This window comes from Pelobates fuscus, chromosome 5 (assembly GCF_036172605.1).
Source record: "Pelobates fuscus isolate aPelFus1 chromosome 5, aPelFus1.pri, whole genome shotgun sequence".
NCBI lineage: Eukaryota > Metazoa > Chordata > Amphibia > Anura > Pelobatidae > Pelobates > Pelobates fuscus.
This window is the reverse complement of record NC_086321.1, coordinates 107,095,017-107,122,624: the sequence shown is the minus strand read 5'-3', so window position 1 is coordinate 107,122,624 and position 27,608 is coordinate 107,095,017. Positions and strand designations below refer to the sequence as shown.

Genomic DNA, 27,608 nt, shown 5'->3' with positions numbered 1-27,608 from the left:
TTTGTGGTAACAAATTAAATGTGCTGATTTACTAGCAAACAGACAAAAGAAAGAATAGGGTTTGCTATATCACAACAGTGACTTATAGATGGTTATAATACATACATGAAGAATACAGTAATCTGGATATTTAGTTATGCTGATTATGCCCTGTGTAGTGGAATTTAAAGAGAGGAGAAAAAAAAAAAAGCTGAGCAGTTTCACAGTTTAATTGCAGTTTGCCAGTCAACATTCGTTCCCTTTTCTACGTGGCAATTTTAGTAACGTAGTTTCCAGTGCAGCAATCGCATTCTTTTCAGTCATTCATCGTTGTCAACTTTCCCAGGGCACAGCTACTAAAGGTATACATGCAGCACATGAACTATTCTATCTTAAATATTTTTTTCTTTTTCTTTTTCTGAACATGTCATGACCGGCTCACCTCAAGCAAGACCTACTTAAGCATGGAATATATCATTACAATACTTTTATAAAAACTAATTTAATTGCTTAAAGGACCACTATAGGCACCCAGACCACTTCAGCTTAATGAAGTGGTCTGGGTGCCAGGTCCAGCTAGCGTTAACCCTTTTTTCTATAAACATAGCAGTTTCACAGAAACTGCTATGTTTATATTAGGGTTAATCCAGCCTCTAGTGGCTGTCTCGTTGACAGCCGCTAGAGGCGCTTGTGTGCCGCCAGCGTCCATAGGAAAGCATGGTGAATGCTCTCCTATGAGACTGGCTGAATGCGCACGCGGCTCTTGCCGCGCATGCGCATTCAGCCGAGGAGGCGGAGAGTCCCCCGCCCGGCACTGGAGAAAGAGGTAAATTTAACCCCTTCCAGCCCCTAGAGCCCGGCAGGAGGGGGACCCTGAGGGTGGGGGCACCCTCAGGGCACTATAGTGCCAGGAAAACAAGTATCATTATTTAATGATAATTTGAATACTTACCTTTTCCTAGCATCACTCTGAATTCAAGGGCGTTATCCGCCCCCATCCACCTGTATAGATTAATTGATATGCTCATTTGCTAAACTTAGCTCATCAGCTAAACTTCAAAAGGAAAAGAACAATCTGCATTAAACAGGATTACTAAAATTAGGCAAGCAAAACACATTTAACAAGAGTATGTTCCTATAGTTTTATTTCCTAAATAACCATAAAAAACATTTGTTTTATTTCCATTCAGACATGTTAATTTTCACAAATGAAAATACTTAAAAAGGTGACCCGATATAATAAAATTTGCTAGGTTTACCATTTTCATTTAGTTATATTTTATTGTCACAAGAGGACATAGTCTTAAATTAGAGGGGCAAAGGTTTAAAAATAATATCAGGAAGTATTACTTTACTGAGGGGGTAGTGGATGCATGGAATAACCTTCCAGCTGAAGTGGTAGAGGTTAACACAGTAAAGGAGTTTAAGCATACATGGGATAGGCATAAGGCTATCCTAACTATAAGATAAAGCCAGGGACTAATGAAAGTATTTAAAAAATTGGGCTGAATGGTTCTTATCTGCCGTCACATTCTATGTTTCCATGTCACCTGCTTAATGAGCTCAAAGTGACCAATAAAGAATTAAACAGACTTGTTAATTTTCTCCTTCTCTTAGGACTTTTTTTTGCTCTATTTTAGGACTCCTTCATCCTGTCACTCTTCCAATCCATTCCATATTTGTTATGTCTTTCCGTCTGCCCCTCTTGTGGTCACCTGTCCAGTTTGTGCCCCTTTGTCACTGCTACAGTCCACGGCTTTATTTACATATTTTCCTCTGTGTTTCTTGTGGTCCCCTGACATTAGTTTAATATATTTTCCACTCTTGTGTGTGCAGAGTACATATACATTCTCTGGTACATATATTTCTCTTTGTATTCACTGATGTCATTCAGCATGCTTCCTTGTAGAAAACTAATGGAGAATATACAGTTGTGCTCAAAAGTTTGCATACCCTTGGAGAAATGGAAATATATGTACCATTTTTAACATGAGTAAGCATGCAAAACACATTTCTTTTATTTCTTATGGGATTCATATTCAATTGTAGGTTATAACAGAATCGCATAATCAAAAAAACATGTCAACAAAGAGAAAAAGTGAAATGACCCCGGTTCAAAAGTTCTTAATACTGTGCATTGCACCCTTTGGCATCAATGACAGTTGTCGTAACAGTTGTCTATGATAATTCTTGCAGGTGTTATAGCTGCTCATTCGACTTGGCAAAATGCCTCCGGGTCATGCAAAGTCTTTGGTCGTCTTGCATAAACTGCACGTGGGAGATCTACCCTGGACTGGCTCGATGATATTAAGGTCAGGAGACGGTGATGGCCACTCCTGAACCGTCACCTTTTTCTGCTGTAACCACTGGAGGGTCAACTTGGTCTTGTGCTTAGGGTCATTGTCAAGCTGGAAAGTCCAAAAGTGTCCCGTGCACAGCTTTCATGCAGATCAATGCAAATTGTCTGCCAGTATTTTCTAATAACATGCTGCATTCATCTTGCCATCAAGTGTCACAAGACTCCCCGTCTCTTTAGAGCTCAGACACCCCAAAACATCATTGAGCTACTACCATGCTTCACAGAAGAGATGGTATTACACTATCCTTCAATAAAATAAAAAAAATTAGCATGATCAGTCATTTTCAAAATCAATGCCAAAAGTTCACAATTTCTGCCAGGGTATGCAAACCTTTGAGCACAACTGTATAAACAGACTTTTTATTTGCATATGTTAACTGGGAACATCGAATAGCAGCAGAGTCCAACTCAGACTGTTTTTTTTTTTTTTTTTTTTATCCACACTATCCTGGCTGATGGTTTAAAAAGTGTGTGTGTATGTATATATACACATACACACACTATATATATATATATATATATATATATATATATATATATATATATATATATATATATATATATATACATATATACATATATACACACACACACATATATACATATACATATATACATATATATATATATATATATATATATATACAAATATTAAAAAAAGAAAACCTCTGAAGGGTTAATAAGTATATAGGGGTTTAGAAATATACCCCTCTGTCTCAGATTTGTTTTGCCTGAAGCTGAGGAAGTAATGTGAATTGTTAGTGTAGGACCCACCTAGGTTTTCCTTGACGCAGTGGGCTTACTCCTAGTGGCCATTGGAGTAAAACAAAATACCTACATGCATTGGTATTTGGGGTAGTTCTTTGGATTTTATTGTATGTATTGGGGCTGATGTGTACTATAGTCAATGCTGCCCCCCCAGGAGTAGTGGAAGTCTGAGCGCAGGACTTATTTTTGTGTATTTGCTTTCGTATCACACAGCCATGTTACAATGCGGCCGCCCAGCCCATGTGTTCCCTATTAAGGGCTAATAAGTATGTAGGGGTTTAGAAAAATACCCATCTCTGTCTCATACATGTTCTACAGTTGTTATTCCAAGTACATAACTTCCCCTAAAGATATGCCACTTACTTTCAGTGTTTAATTAATTTAATCAGATTTTTCTTTTCTTTTAGTTAAGTTTTCTGGCCAAAGCCAAGACATAAATTTCAGGAATTTTATTTCCAATGCAGAATTAAGTTTGACATGTAACATACAACATTGTAATAATATTACTCATCACATTACATTTAAATATATAAAATTTGTCCTCCTCTAAAATCAAATTACATAACATACTTTTCAAACATTTCCACGATTGGAGTTTCATTTTAAAATGAAACCTTTATCTCCTGGTGTCCCAACACAATCTTATTCTAAGAGGTCTGTGTTGAGAGACATCCGGAATATCTGTATTATTTTGATGTTTCAATGGGTGCATTACAGACATGGCAGCTTGCAGCCTGCATAATGTTTGGATTTCTGATTCTTATCTATATCGAAACAAATGTTAAAATGCAAACGCAATGCAAACAGAGCACACAATGTTTTTATTATAAGATCTTGGAATGAGCATATGCTTGTAAAGGACATTTAACTTAAATATGCTGCACAGTGACCTCAACATATAAAACTAAACTAATCATCAAATATTATCTTTTTTCCTTGGAATGCTGTAATTTGAGACTGCTGTTCTTTGCGCCTACGACTGGCTTCCCAGGAGGGGTGTAGCGATTGTTGTGATTCTTGAGGTTTACTCTTGGGCTTCATAGCTGGACCTCTGCTAGGCTGTGATTGCCATATTAGTTTGTTTGATGGAGGAACAACTGACAAGACAATAAATAAAGTTAGTTATGTATTTAAAGTGAAACTTCAAGAACAAACACCATGTCAGCTTATTGTAGTTGTTACTTTGCGACAAGACTAAGTGCAATCCCTTTGGGTTTTGTCAATATTTTAATAATTTGCTGCACAAAAAAACTAAACCAGGCTTCCTTAAACTCCGGCCCTCCAGATGTTGCTGAACTACAACTCCCATTATTCTTTGAATGAAATAGATAGGCTGAGAATCATGGGAGTTGTAGTTCAGCAACATCTGGAGGGCCGGAGTTTGAGGAAGCCTGCACTAAACAAAACAGAGCAGAGAACCTAAAACCAAATAACAGAGGATTTCTGGCACAAGCGAGGCTATGTTAATTTGGTACCACAGAAAGGGCTAACGATTATTTGTCAAAGCAAAACCCTGCGCAGATGTATAAACATTATTTGTGATGAATAATTTGAAATTAAAATGTTCCCATCCTCATGTCCCCACGTAGAGAGGCTGTACTGGTTATGATACTTAACATCCCAGTCAACAAATGATGTTCAAACAGGGCTAAAATTGATATTGCTACTGCAGAATGTGAACTACCGCTTTAGTAATACCTCTCCAGACTGGAAGGACTACATGTGCCTTGAAAGACCCATTTGGGGTATTTCAAACAGTGTGTCATCATTGGGCCATTTGTTTTCACCATTTTCAGTCAAACTTTGTGGTATTCATTAATGTCCTGTCCATTGTGATGGTTTACTTTTTTAATGTAAATTAATTAGCATCTAACAAATTGTACTCCATAAATCTAAACCATTTGCAAAAGAAGATACCCTGGTATATCTCACATGATGTTATGAGTTTTATAGTATTGTCATTTTTGTAGCTGTAATGGCATGTGGCACCAGTGTTAATAGGGCTTGTATGTACCGTATTAATCGTTAGGGAGCAACTATTATTAGAGAACATCCGCTTTAAAGAGGTTATGTACTGTCAACTCCCATCACCAGGAAATGACTGGCTTAAAATAAATGGCACTTACAGTACAAAGCATCTCAAGGACAGGACATTTCATATCTAAATCACTCCCTAATTTTTAAATACTTTAACCAGAACCCCAACACTAACTCTTAACCTAACTTTGTTGCTAAAAGGTTTCAATCAGAAAAGGGATTTCTCTAGTGTACCATGATAGAGTTTTACTTCCTTCTCACCTGCTAAGTTATAGTGTGACAGACTGTCACAATGTAAATTAAAGCTCTCTTAAAGATGTTCACACACAGATAAGCTTTGGGCAGAGTGCATAGCCCAGCACCAATCATCCACTAAGTGCAGGACATCGACAATGGAATAAATCACCCAAGTAGAGGAAAGAGGTTGAATTAAAGTGTATGTTTTTGTTATAATTTCGATGTAAACTTCTTAATCTATTTTGCAACTTTAACTTATAGAGTAGAAAAGTACTAAAAAGCTATAAGGCATAATTCGAAAAAGTGTTATCATATGTCTTACTTTCAAGGAAAACAAACATTACTTACTTGTTTTTCTATCCTTTGCAGGTGGAAAATTTGTCTCCCTGAAAATTATAAGAATAAAATTGTAAGCTGCTTTCATTAAAATAGAAAGAAAAGAGAATTTCAGTTTGTACCTCAACATATAGCAGATTCCCATATTAGACACACATTACAATTAAATCTGATAATATATCACTAAGAATAGCTTATGACTGACAATCATGATGCGTATGTAAGGACCAAAGTATATAGACATATGAAGTGGACTAGTTCTATATCTAGAAGCTACGCTCAACATTTTTACAAACCTGCAAAAACTAAAGCATGCTGCCTCTGCTGATCATAATGTGATCGGTGGTGGGCAGCTATCAAAGCCCAGGAACAAATCATAATTGGTGGTGGTGTGGAATGGGCCTGCAGGGAGACCTTGTCAGGGTCTGTTCAGAACCTGGGGGTCTTTCTTGAAGAGCTGGCAGCCTAGAATCATTGTGGCATGCAATTAAATGGCTACATGCAGTGCTCACTTTGGGAACTGCATACAGGTTATTGGTCAGTCTCTAAATGTGTCCCTAGCGGACAGAAAGGAGCCCCATCTGGAGGGGATTTGAGCAGGTATTTAACTATGCTCACAGCAAACTTTCAAGAAGAGCATACAGCACATCTTTTAGTCTGGGGCCACGAAAAATTAGGGAATTTTCTGGTGTGAGCAGGTATTTAACCCTATTCTTATTACACTGGAGTCGATGGGGACTCACTTTTAGTGCTGCATACAACTCCACTGTCAGTCTGGGGCCCCAGCAGAGAGGAGGCCCAGGTATATAATGATATCTGTCACCAAACACTAGGATGTGTCAATAATTCCTAATGGCTTTAACACCGTGTATAGTTAGGACGCAATGACAGGTTCTAATATCTCAGTTAAAACTATTGTTTTGTCTTTTTTTTTATTTTATTTTTAGCTATGTTACTTTTGTATTACACTAAAGAGAATGTGCCAATTCCTGACATGGAGTGATAAAGAGAAAAAAAAATCCTGGGTACAGGTCTTAAATCCATGCAGATTTCCTGGATTTCAGACTTGGACCCGGACTTTTTTTTTCCTTTTCTTTATTATCACTTTTTGGAGTTTGGTCATCTCGGTACAGGGGACATGGTCACTATTTTAAAACATGTGCTTTCCCACCTCTTTTGTAATTGCAGCCTAGAATGTCCAAGTAAAGGACTTTTTTCATTATCTCATTGTTAAAAGGAATGCATGATCTAAATACTAACCTTTTCTTGAAGGAAGTCTTCTGTTTGGTGTCTGATAATGATTTGCAGAAGAGTGATTGTATTTTTACAGGTTTAGGGGCAGTAATCCCGTGTTTCATATCTGAATCTTTTGTAGCAGGTTTTGATGAAGGTTTCTTTTTTTCTGTTCCCTCTGAGCATATTTTATCTGACTTCTTTCTCTTTGTTTGTCGTACTTTGCCAATAAAAAAGTCATCTTCGCTGTCACTATCGCTGTCTTCAAAACCAGAGGAATGCTTGCAAAACCTTTCTTCTGTACTATCATCAAAATATTCTTTGTCTGAGTCATCAATATCACTAGAATCCCTGCTAGAACTCTGTGCCAAAACTTTCTTGTCAGATATACTTTTTACTGCTTCAGGTATCCTTTCAACTGCTGCAGACTTGACTTCTGTGTTAGTTTGTATTGTCTGTACTGTCATATTCTCTTGAGCCGGTAGACTTTCTGAATTATTTAATGCATTTTCAGTAGTGTAGTCAGGTTCTGCAAATATTCTTTTGCACTCTTGTTCATTTAAGGTATCGGTCTTTTTTTCTTCTTGGTTTGCATCTACTTTCTTTGCGTCTACTCGCTTTGCGTCTACTCGCTTTGCTTCTACTCGCTTTGCGTCTACTTGCTTTGCTTCTACTTGCTTTGTTTCTACTTGCTTTGTTTCTACTTGCTTTGTTTCTACTTGCTTTGTTTCTACTTGCTTTGTTTCTACTTGCTTTGTTTCTACTTGCTTTGTTTCTTCTGCTTTTCTTTTTGGTTTTGCTTTTCCTTGGTTACTTTTTACTTCTACATTAGAGCCCTCGTTCTGGTCAGATTCAGGCAGGTTGTGATCTTGTTTTTTTACAGTTTCCCCTTCTGGAAGATGCCGCCTTGCATCTTTAAAAGCCTTTATAGCCTCTAATAAAATAAATGAAAATAGAAAATCTGTATAGTAAATAAATCTAAATCAAACAATGCTCAAGAAAACAATAGGTAATATCTCATCTTGTATAGTCTAATGCTCCAATGGACATTATACTTGTGCACGGGCTGATAATATGGTTCGTCCGAATAGTTTTGTAAAAAAGAAAACAAAAAACAAGCCTACTGGGCCAAACCGAATTAGTTCCATGCCTTCGTTCGATGCATCTGTATTTCGATTGCATGATTTGGACAACCGATCATTCAGTTTGTTGAAGGTCAAATAAAACAAGAAAAAGCCTATGAAGATCAATATGACCCTTTAAACCTCCCTCATACACCCAGACAGCCAATCAGAGCGCTGTAACTGAAATCACATATGTGGAAAATAACCCAGGCTGGCTAATGCTCCTGGAGGGGTGTTTTCATAGCGAAAAGCTACACATACAGACTGCATGCACCATAACGACTTCAGATTTAACCTGAAATTGTTTTGGTAATTAAAGTGCCCCTTTAACTAGGAAAACTCAAACATACCTAAAAAATATAATATCAGTCATCATATACAGAACATATAAACGTTTCACTGTATCCATTAACCAGATTTCCTTATATGTATTATTTTATGTAAATAATAATGAAGTGAAAATCTATATATACCAATATATCCAAAAATACTTTTTAGGCACTAAAATATTACATGGTGTCGATGTTATAGATACATTATGGTGTCGATGTTATAGATACATCATTTACCTCTTCTGCTTTCCAGTACAAGAAAACACATACTGTTTTTATAACGTACTGTGCTACTTATTTAATTACATAACATTGTGGACCATGCATAAAATAATGCAGATAATTAGAAACCCAGTTAAAGGTTTCTTGGAAAACCTTATTTTGTTCTCTGTAAAATCAGTAAACCACTGGAGAAGAAACATGTATCTATTAATGTAATCCAAAACAGATTTGTATATTTTAAGGTAAAATGACAGTAAGACTGTAAACTTAGAAGGCAAAGTATTGAAGGGAGACTTTAAAAGCAGGAGCTAACCACGTGTAGAAAATTTCCTGTGGAGATCAGTACGTGACTGGAAAGTTGTGCAAAGATTATGGCAGTCAGAAGACAAAACCATTAAACCAAAGAAAACATTAAGGATGTGAAATATGAGCAGATGTGGATGGTAATATGTTACTTAAAATGCATCACCCAAAATTAACTATATTTTACAGGGTATGATCATCCACAATGCTACATATGGAAGGTTCAACAGGAATATCTGACAGGCAAACCAGCTGGAATTGCATAATTTGTAGGATATTTTGGATTCAAGTGCCAGAAGAATAAAAAGGCAAAAAATGTTACCCTTGGATTCTTATCTTTTTAAATATCATTATGCTATTGCATGTAACTATGAACTTGGCTCAGTGCCGGCACGACCATAAGAAGGCGCACCGGCTCTGGGGGCACAAAATTCCAATGACCAGCAGAAGGGAAGCGCTCCCTCCTACCAGGCCACTTTATGGACCCACCAGGGTGCAGCTGTGGTAGAATCAGAGGCGGCGAGGGAACTCGGATCTCCCTGCTTTGCTCCCTCACGGTTTGCTGATGCCGCGGGAGCCGGAATATGACGTCATATTCCGGCTCCCGGCATCAGTAGACAGCCCACGAGGTAGCAGAGAAGGGAGATCAGAGCTCCCTTGCCGCCTCTTATTCTACAACAGCCGCACGCCTCACTGCAGCCCCACTGGACCACCAATGACAGACCCACGCCAGCTCTCCAGGTAGGGAAGCTGGGTGGAATATTTTTAATTATAAAAACATTATTAATTAGTGAGTGTCTGTGAGTATATGTGTATCTGTGAGTATGTGTGTGCATGTGTGTGACTATCAGTGTGTGTCTGGCAATGAGTGTGTCAGTGTGCGTGTGTGTGTGTCTGACAATTAATGAGTGTGTTTCTCATTGAGCGTGTGTGTGAGACTGTTAGTGCTTTTCTGCCGGTGTGTGTCTGTTGGGGAATATGTGTATGTCACATCAGTGAGTCTGTGTCTGTCAGTGATGTCTGTGTGTTTGTCAGTGTGTATACACCACTGAGTGTAGAGTGGCCGTGCGGAGCGGACCGCGGTACAGGAGCTTTTGTTTCCTGTACCCGGCCGGACTGACAGGCAGTTCTCACCTTTTAAAGCTGCAATTTTATGCTTCAGTAATGGGTGTGTTGCTAGCCTGGCAATGGCTCGTGTTTCAGCAGTGCTGTTTGGCTGACAAAGAAAGAGAAATACATTGTTAAAAGGTAAAATAAATCTGCAGTGTTACAGGTTATGATTGCAATGTTGGGAAAATATTGGCCCAAAAAATGAAAGTACAGACTATAGTATAGACTCTATATATATATATATATATATATATATATATATATATATATATATCTATCTATCTCTATCTCTCTATCTATCTCAATTCTCAAGTTGCCTGCTACGTTTACTTACCCATCGCAAATTCAAGGGCTTACAAATCTCCTGGTCTTTATAAATTTACAATATCAAGATATCACACACAGTTGGAATTGTACCTTCACAATGAACATGCATTTGTCATTTAATTGGGATCAAAAATAACCATAGAGTAAGCCGTGAGATATTGACTCAATATGTAAATGGGCAGACATGGCCTATTAGGGATAAAATGGACACCATGTTCATCAAAAGTGAATGAATTGACAATACTAAAATTTGCCCAATCTGAATCTACATTTCTGTTGCAAAATGCAGATGGCAGGTTTAGAACCCAAGTGCATCAATCAGTGTATTAAAGGATTACTCCATGCACAATGACCACTTCACTGATTTGAATGGTCATGGTACCTGGAGGCTGTTTCATAGCAAAATGCTGCACATACAAGGTTTATTCCCTCTGCTATTGGAGTTGTAACTCTGGGTGCTGCATTAGGGAGTTTTTAGCCAGCTCCGGGCTGGCTAATGTGAGCCTAATTGGTGCCTGATGCATGTATGTCCTCCAAAACTCACACTGTGATGCCTATGTCCTCCCGTCAGTCTTTCTTCCTTCCACCTCCAGTGAGTGACTACATTAATGGAAATCACTGGACAGCAAGTGTTACTCTAAACAAAAGAAGTGTTTTATGAAAGCACTGGTTATAGCGTGCCGTTACCCCTTAATGAGACAGATCAGCTGCCTTTTCGGGAGATTTTAGATTCCAAAGAAAATGAAAGCAGAATGTACACAGTATGTGCAAGAAATGCCCAGGAGATACAGTTGCTTGGGTAAAACCAGGCCACCTGTATCAAAAAAGTATTTCCAAGCAGCCTCCAAATATGCCTTGTATGTGCTCAATGCTTTCTCCTCCCTGGGAATTCATCAGTATTGCGCAATTTGAGCATTTAAGGCAAGCATTTCAGACTTGCGGCCCAAAATGATTATATTTGCGGCTCGCCTGCCCTGTGGCTACTTTGTGCTGTGGGTGCGACTGATTATTGCATTCCCTCCCACGGCTGCAAGAGGGCAGAGTGGCAGTCTGTCTGCAGAGCAGGCCAACAACTCTTCTTGAAGAGCTGGAACTGGAGGATGGGTGACTTATCTTAAGGTAGGGGGACAGGGGCTTGGGGGACCTTTCTGTGTACTGTGTTTCATTGGGGAGGGGAGTTTGGGGAGGGGAAAGGAGTGTATTAATTTGGGTGAAGGAGTGGGGCAGCAGTGTATTAATTTGGGGGAAGGAGTGGGGCAGCATTGTGTTAAATTGGGGGGAGGGCAGTGAATTAATTTGGGGGAGGGAGAGGAGCAGTGTATTAATTTGGGGGAAGGAGTGGGGCAGTGTATTAGAGTGGTGGGAGGGGGAGCATTGTGTTAAATTGGGGGGAGGGCAGTGTATTAATTTGAGGGAGGGGGGAGGGGCAGTGTATTAATTTGAGGTAGGGGGCAGTGTATTAATTTGGGGGAGAGAGGGCAGTGCTTTTTAATAGGGGAAGGAGGAGGCAATGTATTCAATTAGAGTGGAGGGAGGGGATGCAGTGTCTTAGATTAAGGGGCAGTGTATTAGAGTTGAGGGGGGGCAGTGTATCAAATTAGAGTGGGGGGAAGAGATGCAGTGTATTAGATTAGGGGGAAATGTGTTTCATTGTGGGGAGAGCAGTGTATTAAATTGGGGGAGGGATGGGGCAGTGTATTAGATTAAAGGAAAGTGTGTTACATTGGGAGGAGAGCAGTGTATTAAATTGGGGGAGGGAAGGGGCAGTGTATTAAATTGGGGGGAGGGCAGGAAGTGCATTAAAGTAGAGTGGTGGGAGTGGGTGCATTATGCAGTAAACATTATGTAACAATATATTGCATTGCTTATCAATAAGTGTAGTTAAAATATTTCAAAATTGTTTTTAAACAGCGTGATTTTCCTCAGCTTCCGTCAGTTCGTTATGTTAGTAGAAAATTCACAAAATGGAAAATTCACCAGTTTAATACTTTTCATAAACTGTTCAGTATGACAAGCACATTGTGTGACAAAATCAGCATACAACCATTTAAACAAGGGTTACCCTCTACTCTGAATAAAGGTTCAAGTCACACACATTGAAACATTAATACCCAAGTTTATTATGTCACAAGGTTCCCTCCCTGTAATAATTTTATTTTCACTAAATACTTTTCTATTTAGTTAAGCTTGGTAATATGAAAATACTCGGACAATGCCACCCCTATGTTCTATTCCAAAAACACAAATGATGCTTTTATGTTGCAGTCCAGCCTCCTGCTTGCCCTGCCTTAGAAATCTATTCCACACATTTCTCCATCTCTGTAAATAAACATGAAGGAATGCCTTCCAACGTTGCTGCACAATAACAGGATTTTGTGCTATGCTTGAGAGTACATTGATAAATTATAAAAATAAACAATTTTTGATCAACACAGTGGTAATGGAATACTGAAACTAACATGTCATGGCATGTAAAGGTAATATTAAGAGGGGAGCTTTTTGTTAATTTGATAAAAATGAAACCATAGAATAACGCTATGAAGAGAAAAACCCCTCTTCTGTCTCATATGTATGCATATCCATGTATATTGCATATATTCATTGCTTCCTTATTGGGGAGACAATCAATAAGAGAGATGCAGTACACAAATTACACAAGCAGGATGGACTTCATTTGTACAGTATCCTACTGAGAGGCTAAGCATGATAAGGTCATATCATGACTGAATACCATTTTTTTTTACATAAAAAAAATAATAAATATATATATATATATATATATATATATATAAATAAAAATTAGATTTATTGCTGATACCTGGGAGTGTAATTCCTACCAATCTTACTCAATGAAGGGACCTTAAAGGCACCAACACAACTTAAAGGGACACTAAGCACCAGAAACACTAAAGCGTAATGTAGTGGTTCTAGGGTATAGAGCCTGTCTGGGAAAAGGCAGTGTTTACATCGCCTCTTATGACCACCTCTAAAGGCTGTGTCTCAGACTGCCACTAGAGTGGCTTTGAGTGGTGGTCATGTGATCTTTGACAGACCAACATTCAATGTATCCTCGCTTAGCATGGTAACACTGAATGTTCCCTTATATAGATGCACTGATTAAACACATCTCTAGGATGAGATGCTGTTTGGTGCAGCACAGCAATCACCACACTTGTGCACTAGCAATAATGATTAGATATTGGGCCAATACATGCTAGAAGCTCCGCTCACACTGATCTCTCATTGACTGAACACAGAGTGTATAACTACTTACAATAAAGAAGATGTCTTGTAAAATATGAAAGATTGGCTGTAAAAGCTATAATACCCCCCTCCACCCCTTTTGTTTATTTAAAGAACATCTAAAGGAGTTTTAAAGTGGGAAAAAAAACTAAACAGCATGACTGTGAGATCAAGGCATATCAAATGCACTTATGTTGTGTTTATGCCTGAAGTGTTCCTTTAACCCTACAGTATCATCAAATATGAAAGCTACAGTGTGTTGTTGAATACATGCATAAACCAACAAACCTTTGATCTTATGGTTTATTTGTCACCAGAACTACCGTATTCGTTATTAATTTACAATACACTATTCGTCTATTTATTCATGATTCATAAGCGACAGGTAATTAGATGTACCTTGACCTTCAGTAGTATATATTTCCACATTCTGTTAAATTGCTTCCTCAGCCATTCAGATGATCATCTGTAGGAAATATTTTATGTTAAGCTAGCTTCCCCACTCACTCTGCCGATACTTCAGATTCAAGCCTGCATGGTAGACAATCTGTTTCTACTAAAGAGGCCAGTTTTACAAACTCAGCTGGACAGAAAAAAAAAAAGTTTGTACTGCTCCATGAGTGTTAGCTTTTTCATGTGGTTGTCTGAAATGGAAGTAACTTATGAAGAACGAAAACCGCAGCTAGCAGGGAACCTTCTATGGTAAACATAAAAATGTGAAGTTTAAACAAGGATAACTGTGGTTACCACCAGATCCCTTTTTTTTCATATGAGAAGTACGTTAAAAAGCAAAGAATACTTTGTAATGGAAAGACAGACTCTAAAAGCACCACTTTACTGTCACAAAGCAATAGGTGGTTTCTCACATAAGAATTCTCACTGTGATATTTACTAAAATCCATTCAGTTCAAATCTCCATTAAAGATATGACCTAACCAATGTCTATGTAAAATACACTGTCAACTACCTAAATTTCAATGGTTGGGAAGCAACACGTTTCACTACAGCTAAGCTCCTGAAGTCCCAATGAAGTTGTTGCACACTCATTTCCATTGGCCTCCGGAGCATAGGAGCCAAGTTTTACAAATAATGAAAATGCTGAGCACATTAGATGTAGCCAGGAGCACTCGAGATACTCAAGAATCCCAACATGGTATTATCCAATAGAACTCCAAAAGCTCAATGTTTGAATAAATCTATGAATAATTAGTTTGCAGCCAATTTAATATGAACTTTAATGTGACTTTCAGTGCCTCGTAATCATTTTAATTTGTTATTGTATTTTTGCGTGAAGTACATCAAAATAACAATGGGTCAACATCAGGAATGTCCATTTAAACATCCATTACATTAATTATGCAAACAATAAAATACACAAACATTTACTCAAAAACATTAAGATACAAACATTTCAATGTTCTTCTCTTCTCAAGTCATTGTCACAGTATCATAATGTAATCCGTACATATGCAACACATCACATTTAGGTACATCAGGCAATCCATACAATATTATCCAATATTTGGTCAATATGTATATCCAAGAACCTTATATATTGTTATGCACTGATATATGCTTATGTCCCAACAGCTTTTTATGACCAGTATGCTTCTTTTAAACCATTATCCTAGTTACATAAAAACTGACATTAATCCGGGGGAGGGAGGCTGACAGTAGAGCTAACCAGATGTGTTTTCAGTGAACTCTGGTACAACTGAGCCTAATCTTGGCTATTACTGGTCATTATCATGATTTTTGCAGCTCTGCACAACAATAGCTAATTGCTGCATTGAGTGGGGGCCTGTGAAAACCTGTTTCCTGAACTTCTGCCAAGATATACCACACTCCACAAATGCGGCCTAGCGTGGAAGGCGGCTTAATGACCGATATCCTGACATGAGGAACACTACGAGCAGAAACTCACCTGAAGTCCTGCATCCCCCCCCACCTCCGGACCGCTGGGGGTTATCCCGGTCCCGTGGGGAAATCCACATATCTACAGCATATAAATCCTCCACTGGAACATAGACCGCATGCCGAGCCCAAAATGACCGCCAAGCCACGGCCTCCACAGTCTCGAGGGGGTCCAGAGATCCAAACCTGGATAGTGTTTTGAAGCTCGGTTTGATGAAATCTGCCAAGAATTCTGGAGGCACTTGAGGCATAGATCCATGATTCACCTGCTAATCCGAAGATTGTGACTGAAGTGGCAGCTCACCGATCCAGCACTGGGTCCTGGCCCCATATAGGGGGCGCATCCACCCCGCCGACTGACCTACCTCACCAGACAGAGTGTACTGCAGCACAACACCACCATAAAACACCTTATCAACTCGCCACTGCTTCCCTGCACGGCCCACTGGAGGGAGTTGAACCTATGCTTGCAAGCCTCTCCGTCAGATGTTTCACAAGCACTGAGAAGGCCTAGAGGCCCTGGTCAGGTTACCTTTTAGTCATCATGGAGTAGGAACACACAGGAGTTCGGGGCTGGTGATGCCCTTAAATGCAGAAAGGTGGACACAAGTTTTCCAGGGTTAGCAGTCTGCTTTCAGTAGGCATTGGCTAAGCAGTTAAATGCAAAGGCCACAGATCCCCTAATGCAAAGGTTTTGTTTTAATGCCCAATATGTTTGATTTACTGCTCTAGTTCCAATGAGAATCTCTAATTTCTATTTCTTATTATATATTTATGCCAGTCATGTTAATGTAACAGGTTATTTAGTGCACATACCATCTAACACCAGGTCTAGCATTTTTTGGTGTAAGACTGCGTTGCCTTTCTTAGTTAACATGAGATGAGAGCCTAAACATGCTTACTACACTACGTTATAAAACTGTGCTCCATCATTGAAAATGCCATGCTCCGATTATAACTCATTATGGATGACTTCAGGCACCATGCAACTCAATGACAACAGTATATATTGCATCTGCTATATTGAAATAACCAGACTGATCCTTGTGGGAGCCTTCCCTTGGAAGCATTTGGCCCAGACCATATCAACCTATCTAGCAGACACTCCTACTGCTGCTGCAGGTATATCTTAGCTTGTGATGGGCATGCAAGCTTAACCATTAACTTGTTATTTTAACAAGCTCCTACACTGAGAATAGTACCCAGCGGCTACTAAGCTACAGTCATAACTATAGTTTTGCGTGTTACACTATTTTCTTTCTTCAAATACGTTAATGTCAGCCTCCATAATATGTCTCAATCACTCTTGTCGCCTTCTCCTTACATGACATAACTTGTATTAGCCTGTTTATTAGTTAAAGGATGTGCAGTTCTACTTAGTGCCATAATATTAAGCCTGTTGAAATGCCTGTATGTGATGTTGTGGCTTAACGAGCCTGTTTGTTAAACTTTTGTACAACAACAATAAAGAATTAAAAAAACAAACAAAAAAAACAACAGACATAAATCTGTAAGGGAAAATACTTATGCTTCTGCTGAGCAGTTAAAGACCATTTTAATTCTGATCTAAGGTTCAAATTTTTATCATTTTTTTTTTATTCCGTGTCTAGGAAGTTTCCTGCAAATAAATCTGTTTCTCATTTCTTTTGGAACACTGAGAAGTAGGGAATGTGTCTCAACTTTCCATCTTCAATATTTTGTCTGACGGTATTTGGTAAAGTAAAAAATTCCTTTTCTTATGGCAAGCGGAGCAATTTAAGCACAAGAGAAATCCCAGGTAAATATACTGCTATTTGAATAATTCTTATGTGAAAAAATAATATGTTCTGGAGGTCATGAAAAGGTTCAAAAGCACAAATTCATAAAAAAATATATGATTTCACAGAATTGGTGTTCATACCTATTGTATGGTTTTCCTGAAGATAAACCTGCTCATACAGTACCATGCTGTATAAAGTTAGATTTGAAAGACTTTTGTTACAGCTGTGGGGGGGAGGGATATGATTACACTGAACAGTACAAGAACTTGTACAGCAGACCTACCTAATGTATCTCTCTCTTAGCTTCCTATGAGAATACCTTGTTACAGGAACTAAGGGAATGTGAGACAAGGTGTAGCTTCATGCATGAAAAAAAAACAAAATCAAAATCGGAATGAAGCTACCCAGTGAACTTATTAGAGGCAAAGTCCCTTCCTACCACTCCCTTTTTTTTATATTAAACTGAAATATTTAAGTCCCTTACTATTTTTACATGGAAGAAAGTATTCTCATTTGTTTTGCCTAATTCAATAACTAAGCTGCTTTCCCGACAAAGCTGCATTTCCTCCACATATTTTTCAAAAAAATCAACTTGCAGAGTGTTGTAATAATCTGATAACTTCCAATTATTTCAGTAACTACTAACTACTAATTATTTTCTTTTTTGTTGTTGCTTTTGAACTATCTAGATCATCTACGACATGTAAGGTGAACAGGTAAGATCTCCAGCTGACTGAAGTCCTTAGAATAAAAATTCCTAATGGCGAGTATACATGGCTGAAGTCAATGGTCATATTTTGAGCATATTCTGCTTTGCGCGCACACACACACACACACACACACACACACAGGAGTTTGTATTTGCATACCGAGTGTCTGTTTAACATCAATAACAAATAAAAATAAAAAAATAGCACAATATACACCTGCTAGGGCATCACGCCTCTTTCATTAATGATGCAGGCAGTCTGTGAAATTAGAGTTAAGGAAAACCAACACATCGTGTACATACACATTATGCTAAGCTTTGCGGTTATAATTTGCTCTCCCAAGACCAGATAAGGCAACAGTGATATGTGCACTTTCACCGAAGCACATTATCATCTTACAACAATCTCTCGGCCTGCAAGTATTCTCTACGTGGCCATATCACAACATGTGGTTTGGATGCTTGTTGTAACATGCAACTAAGCCTAAGTGCATTTAAGGTTAAAAGGGAACTGTCACCTGGAAAATAAAATTACATATTATCCCTACAGCATAAAAACTGTCTATTTGTACTTAAATAACATAAAAATGTAACATTTGACAGTCAAAAACACTCAGCCTATCTCACCTCATATAGAACTCGCTGTAAAGCTTTGATTGATCTTTTGCCTTGTTTAATTTTCAGAACGACCAATCTAATGCAGTTTGAGTGAAAGTAAAAGCATAAAGAGAGAGAGCCATTTCATGGTTTCTCTACAACTTAGACAGATCCACTCAATAGCTCCTTCTGAATACACACACAAAATTCTGTACACTGCATTAGTTTGGCAACTCACTCGTTGATTGTAATATTAGCTCAGTGACTAATTGTTAAAAACAGGTAATATAATATTAGTACATAATCTATGCTGAAAATAAATTCAGCAGTGGACCTCTGTGGGCTGTTAGTTTCAATGGGAAGCTAATGATGCTCACAGTAAAATAGGTTATTGCATATAAGCAAATTGGACCTATCAGATACATGCTTTATTTTTAGAACATACCTTTTTGCACACATTGTCAAAGCTGATTTCTTTCTGTAAAGCTGTTTTTGTCACATCATCAGGTTTTAACTCCTGTTGGTAAAAAAATATGAATTTTAATAAAAAGAAGATTTTTTTGAGGAAACCAACACCTGCAGGTGATATATATATATATATATATATATATATATTTATATTTATCGGCGTATAACACGCACCTCATTTTAAGAAGGAAATTCCCCCCCCTCCCATAGTGTTCCCCCACCCTCATCCCATAGTGTTCTCCCCTACCTCCCATAGTATTCCCCCCCTCATCCCATAGTGTCCCCCCCCTCCCCTTGTCCCATAGTGCACTTTCCCTCCCCTTGTCCCATAATTACTTACCTGTCTTGAAGCATGGGCCGGCTTCACAGCGCGCAGTGCAGAACTGGAACTTAAATTTCAGGTTCCAGTTTCTGGCGGGACTGAAAGGAACTGTGCACACTGAGTGCGCGCTTTCAGTCCCGCCGGAAACCGGAACCTGAAATTGAAGTTCCAGTACCGCGGTGCGTGCTGAACACCGGCCCACGCTTCAAGACAGGTAAGTAAACCTTCACATTCGCTCCATAAGACGCAGACATTTCCCCTCACTTTTGAGGGGGAAAAAAGTGCGTCTTATGGAGCGAAAAATATGTATATCGGCGTATAACACGCACTCATCATTTGCCCCCTATTTTCAGGGAGAAAAAGTGCGTGTTATACGCCAATAAATACAGCATATATCAGACATTGAGATGTATTTAATGAAGCTCTACACGGTTTATGTTTACAATTGCAGATGACGTGTTATTTATTTAAGATGTGAACTGAAGAACTTAATGTAATATTCCTACTGCTTATGGCTAGCTGCAAAGCAAGGAAAGTATGCTACTGTATGTGGTGAAGAATACAAGTGAGCCTGCTCATCTGGAATGGTCAACACAATACAAACATAAAAAAAAGATTTGGCAAGAGATGGCAGACTGAGGAACAGGTTTAGCCAGCAAATGGATACTCAGACTCGGATCAGATTTAGCAATGTCAGGAACAGAGCAGGTTTTCAACTAGAGACAGATAGAAAACGAGTACCTGAACTGCTGATGGACTAAATTGCAAAGGCAACTTCCTACGTAAAGTGCCCTGCAATACATAGTGGAGGCATATGATGACAAAGCCCGACAACAGTGCATTTACATTTTTAAATGAGGACAATTATGGAGGAAATAACTAAATCTGTATGAAAGTGGTTTCCACATTTCAGTGAAATTTTGATTTACTACGCTGCGCAATTGTGGTGCAATTTAAAAATAACATTTAAAGGGATACTCTAAGCACTCTAACAGCCTTAAACCATACCTTACCACAACACTAACCTTAACCCTACCCTACTCCACCATACAGTCACTTTTAAAAAATCAGCTTCTAAGATACACATTTTAAATATCCCCTGGAAAGGGCAAATGGTATGGACACATGGACAAATCTTAAATGAAATAAAGGCAAAATACAGCTTGTAAGTACATTTGTTTTCTGCAGGCCATGGGTGGGGCCATGCACCCGCAGTCAATGGGTGGGGCCATGAAGGGTAGAAAGTAGGTCCTCCCTTTTGCCACTTGTGGGCACCCACTTGCTCCCCATGGGTGGGGAGACACATGGCCCCACTTTTACGGGCCCCCACTCGGGGTGCACGAGTGAGAATTCAGGGGGGGAAACTGTACCCCACCAAGGGGCACTTTATGAGTCGTGGCGGCCAGAGGCTGCTCACTATTTAGTAGACATGCCCCTACTGGCAGCATAGCGAGGAGGGGCAGAAGGGAGATTTTAAAATCCTTTTTTACCAATACTAAGTAATATTTACTTACTTTTAGTAAAGTTGGCTGAAAGACCAGTTTAGTTTTTTTAGCCTTTTGGTAGATAGCTCCCTAATACTGTGTGAATAAGGGGGTTATCTACTAAGCGGCTGCAACATGTAGCTGCGGCAAGAATAGGATTGGAATTTTATTCATTCAAATGAAATTCCGATCCTAACAAAAAAAATACAGAATTTCGTCCTTATATGAATGGACAAACTGCTAGGACAAAATTAGTTCTGTAAGGACGAAATGAGTTAGTTTTGCCGGCACCCTGTGGGAATAGTGAAAGGAGGCATCGCAAGATCACGGAAGAAGGGGAGTATTGTGGGAATATTTCTTTGACCACAGGAAACTGAGTTGACTTACGCTCCTCCTTGGGTCAAAGCTGGCCAAGCGTAGGGAAAAATGCATAAGACAAATAAGTCCCTACTTTGTTAAGATTTTTTAAAGAAAACTAGATCAGACAGGAAGAAATGAATAACAGAGCTTGAAAGAGGAAGAGAAGAGGAAACGATCAGGGAAGGGTAAGTTCGGCATGACAGTGCGGCTTTAAGACACTTCTGTTTTGACCTTTATTGTGCAAATACAGTATTCAGTTCTGTGTAATGCATGGTTTAGTTAATATGTAAAATATGAAGGCATAAAAAAAAAAAAAAATGAAAACAAAACGTACTGAGCTATGCATGTTTTGAATTACACATTCATCAGAAAAGAAAATAGAAAATACAGAAAAAAATAAAACAAAGTATGCAACTTTCCTGTGCTGGCAGATGTGTTTTGTTAACATAGATGTTAGGATATGGTTGTGATTTGCATTGTAATGTAACTGTGTTTTAATTTCTATCATATGATGTAAAGTGTGATGTCTATAAATTGTTACTTGTTGATACAGATATTGAAAAAGAAAGATCCTTATTCAACATTAACTATGGCAAAGTCTGTATATGTTATTCAAAGATTTTTTTGGGGAGAATTCGGTATCAAACGTGGCATCTGAAGAAAACTGCAGGCGAAACGTGTGTGCAATGAACCAATATATGTAAACTAATATTTAGATGCTAATTGGAAGCTGCCGTATACTATAGCTTTGTCTTACAATTACATAGGAATATAGTCTGCTTCGTAGTCCTAAGTACACATTTCATGAGAAGGTTTTGAAAGAAACATGAAGTTTGACAAATATACTATTCTCTGGGTTAAAGGAATTGGCACCATATGTATACAATGCCAAATATAATATACTAGTTTCTCTTAAGTTGACAACTACATCAGTGTCTTATTCCTATGCTACCTTCACCCATGGCCAGAACACATGGCATTCGTCACAGCTATGTAACTATCTATGGCAATACAGACAAAGTTGTATTTGGCACAACCAGACTCCAGAACCTTTGGATTCAGTTTATAAATGACACACAAAGGATTATCCTTCTTACTTAGGACTTTGTAGGGTCAGTGATATCAACATCAAAGTTTATATCATTAGGACTCACATTGCTTAATTTTCAGTTGACTGCAGTGGACTACAAGAGAGGGAATTATTCAAGCAATGTTACTTACCTTCAACTCCATTTTCCAAAGCTCACTCAGTATCTGCAGAATCATGAATGTTGGGGACTGCCTTTTAATTTGCTTTAATTAGACCCATGTGCTTGTTTGAACTCATTCTGAATTGTAAGGTTCTATTCCTATTTGCATTTTGCAGTCTTCCCCATATTTACTTTATTTTTTCAATACTAAAAATACTATTTATTGATGAAATGTGTTTAACACAATACGCAAGCATGGAAATGCTTAAAGTTCTGTGAATGTACATAAAATAACAAAAGTGGAATCATGTGAAATAAATCACAGAGGTTAAAAATATTCTGGGAAAAGAAACATTTCAGAAATTAGATATGAGCATTGTGATCCCATAGGGTAGAGAATGCAATTCACTTGGGTTTCCAGACAGAAATTAATTAAAAATTGCAGATCTGGAATTTGCCAATCAGATTTCCAGGGAAGGAAAATAAAAACAGTAGACATAGAATGCAGGGGTTTAAGATACATCTTTTTTTTTCTTCTCAATTCTTTATTTATTGTCAAACAGACAGTATATCAGTGCATTGACATATCAATGATGTGCTTCGCAGAAGCCTGAGGTGTTAGCTTATATACTTTCGTTTGTCTTTTTTTTTTTTTTTTTTTTACAACTTTAACGGTATAACATAACGTACATGTGTGATTGGATTATGTTACGATTGTAACAATATGTGTACAAAGATGGGTACAAGTGAGGTTTTGGGAGGTGCGATTCATTTGACCATGGTGGTAGAGTTATTAAGATACATCTTTAGGTAGCTGTGGGGTACTGTAGGAGTAAGGAGCCATAAACACTAAGAATGCTGGGAATTTCTGGAGAAGAGACATCTTCCATGGGAACCACATGCTTCTTCGGTTTGTCTGTAGTAGGAAAGTAGTTGTTATTTCACACTTGTTGGATGCATTCAACAAGTGCATTCTTGGATTGTGGTGTAAGAGTAGGTGTGTGGGAGTATATGGCAGTGGAGCTGTGAGCCAAGGTATACACAAATATCGATTATGAGGTAATTTGTGAATCACGGTCCTGCTGGAATCTGGAGTACAGATTGACCACCAAGGGGATCCTTTATGGACAACTGAATACTTTTTACTCACATTAATTTCTGGACCAGGGAGGAGAGGGAACCATTCAAATATTTTATATTAGTCATAGTCTGTCAATTTCATTACAGGCTGAGATTGGCAGTATGTCTGTTGTTACATAGAACAGAATTGCATGTTGAAAAATACCAAATCTAGTGAACGCAACTGCTCAAACCGAGTGCTGCCTAAAGTTTTTCCTCATAGAATAGGATACATGATGGTTAGACATTCAGAAATGTGTAATAAGAGTGCAATCTTATGAGAAAGGGGCAGCTTTTCAATTTCTCTTTAGAGGCCATGAAATGACCCAATGTGTTTTCCAGAATGGTCAAATTGAATCAACTCTCCCAGTTGGAAAGTTAGTATTGCCAGTTAGCAGGACCACAGGGGAATTATGTCCCATGAAAAAAGGTGCATAACTTTGTCACAGTATTCGGTGACTTAATCATCTACCACTCTCACTGAGCAAAATCCAAACATATCTTTGTAGACAAGTAGCAAAAAAAAAAAAAAAATTTGGCCTTACATTTTTGATATATCCTATGGTTTCCTTAATAGTTTTAGTCACCCACAAAAGAGCAACACTGAATAATGATAAATAGTACAGTATTGCTAAACAGAAAGAAAAACTGTGTTAGAACGTATTCATTATGCCAGGACTTGTTACCTGTTTTTGACATTGAGATATGTTTTTGCTGGCACCAAGCTCAATAGTTGTTTACACGACTGAACAAGGAAAAAAAAAATGTGAAAAAAGCCAGACTTGCTTTACGTTGATCGTTTCCATTCCACTTCAAAGCAGTGGTGTTGTCCAGCGAGGGGGGATGAAGGGGTATACGTTCTTGTATGAGTTGGTAAAATTTACAATACAACTGATGAAGAAATCCAAATAATGGTTTCACAAAACATGCAGAATTAGGTGTTGAAGGCCCTCACAGAAAGGACTTGAATGGAAGATAAACCTTTGAGATCAGCAGGTGTCTGTCACAATATTTGCAAAATGATAAATCACTCCACAAAACATGAAATGCAAGAATGATTCCTACATAGCGAGTCCTGAGGAGAAATATGTTATTTTATAAAAATGTCTACTATGTTGAGAACCAGAAAGTCATATAAATTCTAAGAATTTAGCCCCAGAGCAAGGATGTTCCATTTAAAAATAGTACTAATAGATATCAAATCACTTGCACAAAAATAAGTTTTAAATAATACTGAAGATGAATGTATGCCACCTTTCCACCTCAAAGCAAATAGGATACTTCTGTCCTGTTTGCCATTACAAACCACAATGACTAGCGTTCTAAACAAAAATAGAATGACTGTCTTTAATTATCCAGAAAGCGGCTGTTGGAGTACAGGAATTCCACTGCTGGAGATGGCTCATCTGTACTTTTTGCCTTTAGGAACACAAAATATATATTTAAATACAGTCTTTTAAAATACATTTATTAAGTTGCTCCTACACAGTTTTTACTTACTCTCTAGAATAAAAGGGGGTTTAGGGAGTTTTCAGACAGATACAAAATAAAGTAAAACAACAACGTGGGAAATTATTTGCGGAGTAGTAGGTAACAAGTTAGAAATGTTAAACTTTATGAATGCAGTGAAAATAAAACGCAGAATATAAATGTGATGCAGAAAACGTACACTTGATAACAGCAGCGATAGTTATTGAAAAGTTAAATGTTCTTTTATTCACAGCTATCAGAACCTGCTAGCAAAGAGATAGAGATAGAATATATATTATGTTGCACAGTATATTGTAGGTGGTACCTCTTTAGTTGTTGGGAGAGACATAATCTACAAGTCACCGCACTGAATTTTATGTAAGTGCTCTAAGTTCGACTACACATGGAATTTCTATCGCTTAGAGCAGTGTGTTTTCTGTTGGACACAAAAGCCAAAATGTATGCTTTTTTTTAGCAAGTAAGCTATATTAGCCATTTTCACTAGTACAATTATAATTTTCTTTTACTGCCTACAGGAAAAAAAACTGGCATCAATACACAATAAGGATCTATATACAAGGACGGGTTGGTACTAGCACCCAATTGCTGAAATCGCCTAAGGGAGATCCATGTTCAAAAGGTGTAATAAAGGAGCCTACTCCATGGAGTGGGAGTGAGAGTGAGTGCACACACACACTAGAAAAACGTAAAACCCTTGTGGAACAAAAATTGAAAGATTTGTTCATTTGCTGGTTTAAGATCCATGGAAAAAGAATGAACATTTAAAAACAAAAAACAAACAACAACACCACCACATTTTGATATAGTGCAATAAACAAATTAGTAGTATATCCATCATGACGCTGACCTTGATCTCCGCACACTTGGGTGTCTATAGAGATGTGCCATGGTTTTAAGCCAACAACCCCTATCATATAATGCATACATTTTGATGTTTACTGAATAAAGATTTATGTATCCCTTTTTATCTGTAGTGCAACACATGATTCACACAAAACACATCCATATTGTAATTGCAAAAAGTAAACATTATAAAAGGTAGACTGATACACATTTTCTTTTACCTATACAGTTCCTTTAAGTACTTGGAAGTCTGCCTTCAGTTAACATAAAACTGCTCAATACGAGTTAATGCTCGAACATAGAAATCCCTCTTTTTTAGGTTCAGCGTAGTGAAATTCACAGATCACAATGTGTGCCAAACCACAATTGTGTAATATTCTCCATGGATAATTTTTCGTAAACAAAATGTTCTTCTGGCAAGCAACCAATGGTCAGAAAGTGTCCCACAGAGGAATCAAGACAGTTTTTAGTGGAGCAGATTTCCTCTCTGTTGATAATACACAGAAGCACCAATACACATATTCCTTATTATAATTTAACTGAACACTGGGATAACCATGTGGGATGGATTGTTAACAGCATTCAACCACACATTCTCAGAGGCTAATAACACTGTTTATTATTCATTTATGTGTTTTTACTATTTTACAGAGAGATTTTCTACATTATACTAGTTTAGCACCCAATTTATACAAGGAATGCATTGGATTATGGAAATGTCCTCCTTTGCTCAAGTTTATTTTAACTTCTAAAATATATTAAATATATACAGCAGACCAATTGTTTTAAAGAAAGAAAACACAAAATAGCTTTATTCAAGGGGAAAAAAATGCCTTCATATAATTAGCTGTGTTACAAAGGTAATAATGTAGTTTGAATTATGTTTATAGAATGTTTAGTTTAGAAAGTATGATCATCTGCCAAACCATTTGTTTGCAGGGCTTTGTACTGTATAAATGACAATGGTGCTCTTCTAGAGTCCAGTCATGGGTCAGGCAATACGGTGATGCACATAGTGACGTGATGGAGCAGTTTCAAAGATAATTTTGCAGAGCACATGGAGAATATGTTCTCATATTAATACATATTCTGTGTTCATACATGGCAAAATCCTGTAATAAAGCAGTACCATGTCAGGGTCACTCACTATGTGACTCATGATTCATCAGTAAGTGACCATCACTGTCTTCCTACGAAGATATAAGATCAAAGTTTAAGGACAGTCTTAAATTAGAGGGGCAAAGGTTTAAAAATAATATCAGGAAGTATTACTTTACTGAGAGGTAATGGGGATGCATGGAACAGCCTCCCAGCTGAAGTGGTAGAGGTTAACAGAGTGAGGGAGTTTAAGCATGCGTGGGATATGCATAAGGCTATCCCTAACTATAAGATAAGGCTAGGGACTAATTAAAAGTATTTTGAAATATTGAGCAGACTAGATGGGCCGTAAGGTTCTTATTTGCCGTCACATTCTATGTTTCTATAACAAGAGCACATAGAGAAGAAAGGTAGATGTACTTGCTTTAAGCCCCTCAATTTAAGACTCTCACCACAGGTTGCCATGCAACTAGATATCACCTTGGGGAGATTTGTAAAAACGCAGAGATGTGCATGTGATAGTGCCACTTTAAAAAAATTATTTTGTCTTAAAGGGACCCTCCAGGCTCCAATACTACTTTTTGTTTTTTTATTCTTTATTTTCTCGTGCAGGGAATTACAGAATAGTCTGCTTTGTCACGAC

The 27,608-nt window shown here is 38.0% G+C and overlaps 1 protein-coding gene across 2 annotated transcripts in view; it reads right to left on the bottom strand.

The window, feature by feature from the left end:
- Positions 1–3,293: 3,293 nt before the first annotated feature.
- SRFBP1 (serum response factor binding protein 1) overlaps positions 3,294–27,608 on the bottom strand; it is a 73,956-nt gene continuing 49,641 nt past the window's right edge. For both annotated transcript variants that reach the window (XM_063456938.1, XM_063456939.1), the window contains exons 4-8: positions 19,036–19,107; positions 10,065–10,146; positions 6,977–7,883; positions 5,729–5,766; positions 3,294–4,203 (exon numbers count right to left, since the gene is read on the bottom strand). In XM_063456938.1, the coding sequence (XP_063313008.1) occupies positions 4,016–4,203; positions 5,729–5,766; positions 6,977–7,883; positions 10,065–10,146; positions 19,036–19,107 (1,287 nt within the window). In that variant the 3' untranslated portion in view covers positions 3,294–4,015. The remainder of the gene's footprint in view (positions 4,204–5,728; positions 5,767–6,976; positions 7,884–10,064; positions 10,147–19,035; positions 19,108–27,608) is intronic.